This window comes from Athene cunicularia (genome assembly GCF_003259725.1).
Source record: "Athene cunicularia isolate RWA chromosome 10 unlocalized genomic scaffold, athCun1 chr10_part1, whole genome shotgun sequence".
Taxonomy (NCBI): domain Eukaryota; kingdom Metazoa; phylum Chordata; class Aves; order Strigiformes; family Strigidae; genus Athene; species Athene cunicularia.
In genome coordinates, this window is record NW_020799112.1 from 19,081,505 (window position 1) to 19,090,496 (window position 8,992).

Below are 8,992 nucleotides of genomic sequence, written 5' to 3' on the forward strand. Positions count from 1 at the left end.
TGGGGGGGGGGGGTCGTGTTCTTCAACAAGTCAGCAAAGGAACTCATTTCTGAGTTCCAAAAATTTTGCTTTAGCCTTTTCAGCCTTTTCTGAGAGCTTACTGATCTCTTGATCATTGGCCATACATTCTTCTGCTGGTTAGATCAGGACTGAATTGATACTTTCAAACAGTAAAAAAACAGAAATGAAACCAAATTCCGTATATGAAAATAAAGATTGGAAGGATTTAATGTTGCAAAACAGAGTAGCAGCATAATGAGCTTTCTTTTTCTTTTAGGAGTTAAACATAGATGTAGCTGATGTGGAAAGCTTGCTTGTGCAGTGCATATTGGATAAGTATGTACTTTATTCTTGATTACTGATCTTTGATTACTTTAAAACAAAGTATACAAGAAGCAACAAAATTTTTTTGTTCTTTGTGACAATACTGGTTGATTATAGAACTGAAAGGTGATGTTGACTTTGTTTGGATTTGCTTGGCTTATGAGCAGTAAAGTACAACTGTAAGACGTGAGCCCAAAAAATTATACGGAGGGATTGAGTGGCATGTTCTTACTTTAATTTTGAATTATGTCATAAATTACTAGAATTATTATGGAATTATGAAAATTGTTATTCTTAGTAACTGCTGCTTATACCCCTCTATATTTTTGAGTATATTTTCAAGTTGACACATTAGTAGTCTGCTCTCCTTGACTGGAAAAACTTGCTACAATTTGTAAAATCTTTTTTTTTTTTTTTGGAGGGTGACTTGTTATATATACTAGGAAAATATAATCCATACATGGGTTTGTATTTTAATTTCTTTTTGCATAAATCTCTTATTTTTTCATGATTCCTTGACTTTCAAAAACTGTTTACCTCATATTGCTTTAGAGTTAATATGTAGGTAATAGCTAAGCAGATAAAATAATCGTTGCCCAATGAATTGGTTGATTTGGTTTCCAGTCATGATGAACTAAATAGGCAGTACTGCCCAGGCCAATAGATTATAAAAGGGCTGAATTCTGAAAGGAACTTTGTGTCTCTCTTGTATAAGACCTCTTATTTTACCTCTGATTTATTGTTAGCTCCTATGTCCATGTGCATTAGTGATGTTTGTTTATTTATTTATTTATTTGATTCTAGCACTATACATGGCCGAATTGATCAAGTCAACCAGCTCCTAGAACTGGATCATCAGAAGAGAGGTGGTGCACGGTATACTGCGTTAGATAAATGGACCAACCAACTAAATTCTCTCAACCAGGCTGTAGTCAGCAAGCTGGCCTAACAGAAAACAAGCTTTTACAAACGTACTTAAGGCAACAGTGCAGTGATGTAAACCTTAAAAGAACTGGGAATGGCAAAACTACTGTCGGTTGGTGTGCCCTGAAATTTTGGAGTTATGGCAGAAGTGCTTTTTTGATCAGCTGGTTTGTGTTTTGCTGCTGCATTTATCCCAAGAAAAAAACAGCTTTAATCTCCAGAAGAAAACCAAAATGCCACGGGATTTATGCTGTATTGACATCTTGCCCTAAACATACAACATCCTAGTAATTTGTCAAAGGGCAATTAATGACCAGAGAGAAGATTTTTGTCATGATTTTAAATACACTGACACGTTACTGTTGGTTAAATTTAAACATGTTTTACCTGCAGAAATTCTCTCACAGAAATAACCTGCAATAACTTGAAATGCATACCCTTTTGAACACTTCCTTTTCTCATGTATAAATTGAAATGTTTGCTGCATTTTGCAAAATGTCAATTCTCCAAAAATGTGTCCGTATATTTCTGTATCTGCAGTGTAGTAAAGGTTTAGAAGAAACCCCATAATTATAGTGGCATACTGTCACTTAGGTTTCAAGCAGCAAAATAAACAGTGCAGTTCAGAAATTGTACAGTTTGTTTCTTGATGTGCTTTTATTACACTTAATTTTTATTTTGTTATTTTTAAAAGAAAATAGGTATTATTTCATCTTCACCTCACTTATGAAGGACAATATGGAGATTTTGAGTCTAAACCTTGGTATGTGTGCTGTTGATTTACTTTTTTTTTATTTCCCCTTGAAATAGTTAAACATAAATACTAAAGAGTATAAAAGCTGACATTGAGCGTTCTTGCTAAGTGACTTCTATCTCGCAAGATACCAAACTACTATCAGTCCTGTCTAGTTGATGTTGGTGGATATTTGGCTTTTCTCAGGAATATGACCGGTTTTTATTTTGGTACTTCAAGAATACAGGTTTGCCAAGCAGCACCCTGGGAATAGAAATGCAGACCCTGATTGCTATCTCTTTGCCAAATCTGGGGTCTTTTTGACCACCAGCGTATATAAAACAACACTCTGTGTATAGAGTGGGGACCAAGTACAATGACCTCAGTAATAATGGAATCTGGTCTGTCTCAAGTTTTTAATTGTATTGTAGTCCCTTCAGAGCTGCTCTTCAGATTCTGAAGTCCTACCACATAGTAGTTATATGCCTTTGATGTCCTAAGATTCTGGAATCATCAGATCCATTTAAAATATAGAGCTGCAGTGTTGACCGTGGCAACTTTTCTTCCTGTAGCAGCTTGTCTGGAGCTGACAGAAAAATTTTCTTTCAGGTCTTAGAAATGCAGAAGAAATGTTGTAGGGTTACTTCTTCCATAACAGCAAGTACTCCATTTTAAAGCTGAGGGTACAGTGTAATGGTGCGTAAGGCAGTGCCACACACAGGCATTGTTGTAGCAGAGGAAAAATACATATGTAGAGCAAGTAACACCACCCCAAAAATAATGAAAAAGCCTAATAAATGACACGTCCATCACATACATGCAAGACAGTGTGGCATACTCAGTGTTCTAGGGTGGGATTTAACTTGTATAGTTAAGTGTATTATTAAAAAGGATAAAACTAACTTTCATCTGAAGGACAGTTATGTCCCTTTGAAAGTTATTTTGCTCTGCATTTGTCAAAGCAAGTGATTTTTTTCTTTTTTCCTGAGAGTTTACACAGTAGAACTTAATGTGCTGCATGGGAAGCATGATGCTGAGTATTGGGTGAGCATTTTTCCTTCACTGATGCATACGAGATGTTTCTAATTTATCCACTTAAATTAATATTAAAATACGAATATAAATTGAACTTAGTTTTTAAGCAAAGTTTTTTCCTTCATAAAACCTGTAGGCAACATTTACTAAAGCACAGCGTTCAGACTGTTTCCTTACGGTGCTGTGATGTCTAACACAGAGGACTTTTCAAAGTAAACACTAAGATGTGGAATTGAACTTAATAATATTGCACAGTAATCGGGATCCTTATCTGCAGATCGAGAGATTTTGGATAGCCAATCTTGCAAGGTGGTTCTTTCCCATGGGAATAGGGGACTGTGACAGCTATTTCAAGGTATTCCTTCCCATGGGGACAGTGACAGCTATTTCAGCGTGTTTCCTTTCTCTGCCATTTCCTGCCACCCTTGCTGTGGGAAAGAACAACTACTCTCCTCTAAAGGAGGGGAAAAAAGAACTGTGTGTAGGCTTAATATTGCTCAAAAAAAAAAAAAAAAGTCTTCTTGACTTTGTCTGTTGTAACTGATGTTACCTTTCCCATCCCAGCTATGCCTGTTGGGGAGGCCTGTTTGGATTTTTCAAGAAGGAAATGGGAATACTGCAGTAAATCTTGTCCTATCCATCTAGTTCCCTTGTTTTATCTTTTCGTTGTGAAGGACTAACTGTAGTAGGACTAGTCCAACTAGTCTAGTGAAGGACTATTAGTTTGTATAGTGAGGGCTAGCAGTATGTTTTTAGACCAAAAAAGCATCAGTCTACCTCTTAATAAATTGTTGTTTTGGCATACTTTAGTTCTTACTCACACATACTGTGCCTTAGCATCTGTGCTCTAGGCACATAATGAAGATTTATATAATTAATCCCTAAGGGATTCTACCCCTTTTCTGAGTTCTCATAATTCTTAACTGGGAAGATGAGAATTTTCTGCAGGGAAAGATGGAGGAGCTGTGTTGTCATACAACTGTAGCAGAAATTTCTAATAGTTGCTATATTCCATTTACTCCCTGTTAGATCTGGTTCTGGTGTCATTTCTACCTCCTCAGGAAAAGTGAACAAGCAGTTGAAGAAAGAGGGTGAATAAATTTTCTTTTTTTCAAACAACATTATTGCGCTGCAGGTTGTTCGAGAAGCACTAAGCAGCTTCACAGTATTCTCCAATCTTGGTTCCAATCCTTAAATTTCTGTAATTGTCATTAATTGTCAGAGCCACACTTTTCACAACTTTTTAGATGTTTTTATACACCTTTTGTTGCTGTTGGTACAAGACAAACTGGCACCTTAGTACCAGTAACACTGTTTGCAGAAGAACATTTCATGGCTGTTGTAATCTTATGTAAGATTACAACAGTGATTAAGCTGTGTATATATAAACCCTGCTTTTAAGTTGCTGGCAGCTTATGCATTAAAACAGAACATCATGCAAATTAAATCTGGGAGGATGTGGGTGCTATGTCTGCATGCATTTTAGATTTTTTTTTTTTTAATTATCATTTATCAAACTTAGAATGCATTCTTAAAAGTCCTTCTCTAATGGACTGGATCTGAAACCACGATATAGATTTCATTTTCATTTTAAATAGGCTTAGAAATAAACTGGGGGGAAAAAACCCAACCAAACAAAACAGAAAAAAAGGCAAGGCAGCTGAAATGCACCTGGCAGAATAATATAATGAAGGTATTTGAATTGTAGTCTGTAAATAAACACTGTGATTTTTGTAATTACTCAGAAGTTGTCAGCTGTAAAACATTATGTCTGTATTTCAAGATTGTATTTTCACATTTACTTTTTTTTTTTTTTTTTTTTTTCAGGAACTGTGTATATGTATGGATTAAGAGTAAAGTGACATCACTCTGGACAGTACCCCTTGCTTTCTCGAAAACACGGCAGTTATTTGAACTAAACTCCCATATATAGATGTTAATACTGACTTTAAAAATAAAAGTTTAGCTGTTACTTTATTATTTTCAACGTGCTAAAAATATGTTTTAGAACCAGATTAAAGAACGAGGTAAAATACCCCATTACAGGTAGTCAAGAGTTAAGTGTTAATTAAGATACTGACAGAAAGGATTATCACCACTTTAAATGCTTCTAAACCTGTGGAAAGGTACATTGCAAACTGCATCTGCGTTATAGTAACTGCATATTTATCACTAAGTTTTAGATGTAATAACTGTAAGTGTTACAGCAAGAGTAAAGGCTAATCCCTTCCTGGCCGTATTACAGAGAGTTGCAAGGCAGGATCTGGCCTGGTTGGCTGTACTCCCTCTTTGCAGCTGCTCTCAGTGGGAGTGCTGGGCTCGCTCTGTCTGCTGCCAGGTAGTAATTGCACGTTGCTATCAGAATCGTGATTCTCAGATTCATGGACTAGTTCCCAGCTCACCTTCCCACTCTGGTTGCAGTGTGTTCCCTGTTGTGTCTGCCCTTAGCTGCCTGTGCAGGATGCTACATGTTGTATCATCAGATACAAATGTTTATTGGCCAAGGTACACTTTGCTTTCTGTACTTGTCTTCTTCAATAATAACACTGAAAATTTTAGCCCCAGTTCAGTAAGACTGTCATTTTGGAGTCTGCTTCATTCCTGCTTGACTCTTCCACTGGCTGGCTGTGGCAGCCTCCAAACCCGCTAGTGCTGCTGCGGCCCACGCTCCGGCAGTGCTGCCGTGGAGCTCAGTCTCAGCCTGCTTCTACCTCGGGGGTGGAGAGGGGTGTTACTGAGCAACCCTTATTTCATACTTCATGCCAGTGCGATTAAGCTTATACATATGTTCAGCTTTTAAGAAGCTGCCTCGATTTCAGAGAGACGTGCTTAATCACATCCTTACATGTTTTGTAGGACTTTATACCCACTGGATGTAAATAGAGCCTATGTAAGTAGAACGCATGAGTAGCCACACATATGCTGTTAGATTTGCCCGTAATCCTGTGATTTTTAATTCTGAACACAGTCATTACCAAGTGCCTTTCCATACCACTGAGATATTTTGGTTTAGACTCCCATTTTTTTTATTTTTGTGTCGACCTAGATTTTCATCTTCATTTGGCTGGTACCCTGTGGAGGACATCTCGCCTATCCAGCAGATGTAGCAATAAACCCAAAAACTTATTAGAAAAATTGCAGTCAGCACCCGCTAGGTACAAGTATAATTTTTGTTTCCCAACTATGCATTTATTTACTCCATGTTGCAATAAAGAAGCAGCAACAATTGTTTACAAACTGCCAGATTTGAGAACTGGACCCTTAGGACTGAATATTCAAAACCAGCTACTGCAATTACCATTGTGTTTAAATTGAACAGGGTTTTAAATTTTTTTTTATGGCCTCCTTAAGGACTGTAACACTGTTGAATTCTCTTACACAACACTCGATCAAGATGATGGTGATGATGTAACGAGATACCCTAGCATAGCTGTGGACAGAGGATCTAACATAACTGGTTCCAAGCGCTTTGGTATGTTTTTAGTGATAACACAGAGTTAAATTTTATGGGAGACTGGAGTTCTTTTCACCCGAGTGGCCACTCAGGTCACCCAGCATGACTTTCTGTATTATGTATATTGTATAGATTTATGTAGATCTGATGTCTATTTAATCACTGCCCAATTTAGATCTTAGAACTTCTTGTTATTGTTGTTTAAGTATGCATAACAGCCCTTTCAAGTGTGACCTTTCTGTTGGTATGTATCTTGGGAACAAAAGAAGGATTTCATAATGAACAGCCTTGCCATAATGAGTCATTATTTTTTAAAAATACAGCAACTATCTTAAGCAAATGTCATAATATATATTCAGTGGTCAGCACCAATCTGGACAAATTACGCTGCATTCCACACTAAAATGCTGGTGTGCTAATACAAGAAGACAATTGTTCGAGTTGTTTCAGTGGGATTTTTTCACTGTTTTCTGTGCAGTCGGGCAAGTTCTCCCACATTACTTGGGAGATGAAAAGCGACTAGGTTTTAAATAAGTCAACCTAATTTTGCACAAATAAGCGAACCACATTCAACTCTTGGGAATAAAATACATTTCACTCAGTAGAGATTTGTTGTTTGATTTACAGAGATTAAGTTTAGGTGGCTTATGTTTCATGATTATTTATCTGTAGATTTACATCTGGTATGTAAGCTCATCAATGACTAATGAAACGCTGTTCCATTGCATCAGCTGAAAGCTCTTGATATAACCAACTTAATGGCCAGTTTTACTTTCGTGACTTCTTGTGGTGAAATAACAAATGTCATTGTGTAAAAGCCCCTGGGAACGTAACATCATAACCTCAAATTAATCTGTGTTACTACCTTGAAATGGCTTCCTAGGGTTATGAACGCTTGTGTTACTTCTGCTGACCATTTAATCTCATCAAGAAAAGTGCTGCAATACAGAAGTGCATGTAGAGTATAGAACTGCAGCTTCTCCAGTTTAAGATGAGGGTTCTGCACCAGTTATGGTGCTGCAGCAGCCCTTCTCTTCATTTGTAGTAAACCACTGTCCTCACTGAAATGACTATAAATTCTTATAGTTGAATTTAATTGGGATTACAACGTCACCCTCTCCCTTTCACATATGATCCATGGGACCTATGATTTCGTTGGCTGCAAGCCCATGAAAACTTAAGTCACAGAACATAAGTAATGTTGCAGACATCTAGGTAAAAGTTGTACTTAGATAGTAATCCCGCTGATGCGGGTGGAATAGCCCAGAAGGCATCGAAGTCTGCACAAGTCCTCTGTTCATCTCATCTGTTTGCAAAATGAGATCTTACTGTGCAATGTAATAGCCATCTTCATAATACCATATGTTCCATACGAAGTTTTAGTGGTGAAAAGAAACTCTTAAGAAAATACAAAGCGATTACATGGATTAATCCAAGAAATAAAAATTTTTGAAAGTAGAATGGATCGTTATATAGCATAATGAACATAAACTGGAATGATCGAATAATTATAAAGGTTAAATCTAGGAAGCTCTAGCAAGATAGCTCTGTAGAGACATTTTTGGAAGTTTTATCTCTGTGAAATTCAGATACAGGCTTGCTTCCTTTTTCCCTTAACCATTTCTTCCTCACAAGAACCTCTATGAAGCAGAAACCTGCTTCTTGTATTAATACATTTTATAAACGTATTTTACCTGGAAGTGCTCAAGACTCTGCTCCAGTATATCCTTTGCATATTTCTTTTACATAGGTACCTTAGTTTAACTTTTTTTTTTTTTTTTTCTTTTTCCCTTGCCATGATTAAGGAACATTGACAAAACATTATCAACCAAGTTGTAAATAAATCATGTTTGATTTCTATTAAACCCAAGGCAACAGACATAATAGCTTACTGAAAGGTAGGAACATTGCATATTGAGTACGTCTATGGAGCAGGCTTTGTTACACAGGCCCAGCTCCTTCCCTGTGCTCCGCGGTCTGAGGAGAGAACACAGTCTCACGGACTTTGCTGGCGTTACTCACAAGAATGAAACCCAAGTTACAACCAGGGCAGCAACACAGACAAAAGAAAACGTCACACAACCTGTGCCAAAACTCACGTCTTAAAAATTTCCCTCCTGCCAGGCAGCGACCTGGTCACTACCCGCGAGTGGACGGCGCCGGGAGCAGGAGCCGGCAGCTCCAGGCCGCCTCAGCCCAGCCCCGCGCTCCAGACGCTCCTGCGACATTTTTAGATTTCTGCCTCTAAATAAATCACAGATAGATCTTTTTTTTTTTTTTCCCGCTTCGATGTTCCAGATAATTTCAAGGACACCGTCTGCCTGAGTGTCCCCCGACACCGCCTCTGAGGAGACCGGGCCCCGCAATGCACCTGCCGCAGGCAGAAGCGCCGCGTACGCGACGGCCTCGGCCAGAGGGAACAGCACGGCCCCGCGCCCGTTTATTTTTTATGATTTCTCTAACGTTTAAGTCACAGCCTCGCCTGTTTTCGAGTGGCCAGAACCCAGCGCGGCGCGCCACCG

General features: G+C 38.1%; 1 protein-coding gene across 1 annotated transcript in view; it reads left to right on the top strand.

Annotated features, from left to right (window-relative positions):
• Positions 1-4,633, top strand: part of COPS2 (COP9 signalosome subunit 2) — an 18,470-nt gene extending 13,837 nt beyond the window's left edge. Inside the window, exons 13-14 of the mRNA XM_026856087.1 lie at positions 278-336; positions 1,129-4,633. Of these exons, the coding sequence (XP_026711888.1) occupies positions 278-336; positions 1,129-1,273 (204 nt within the window). The 3' untranslated portion in view covers positions 1,274-4,633. The remainder of the gene's footprint in view (positions 1-277; positions 337-1,128) is intronic.
• The last annotated feature ends 4,359 nt before the right edge of the window (positions 4,634-8,992 follow it).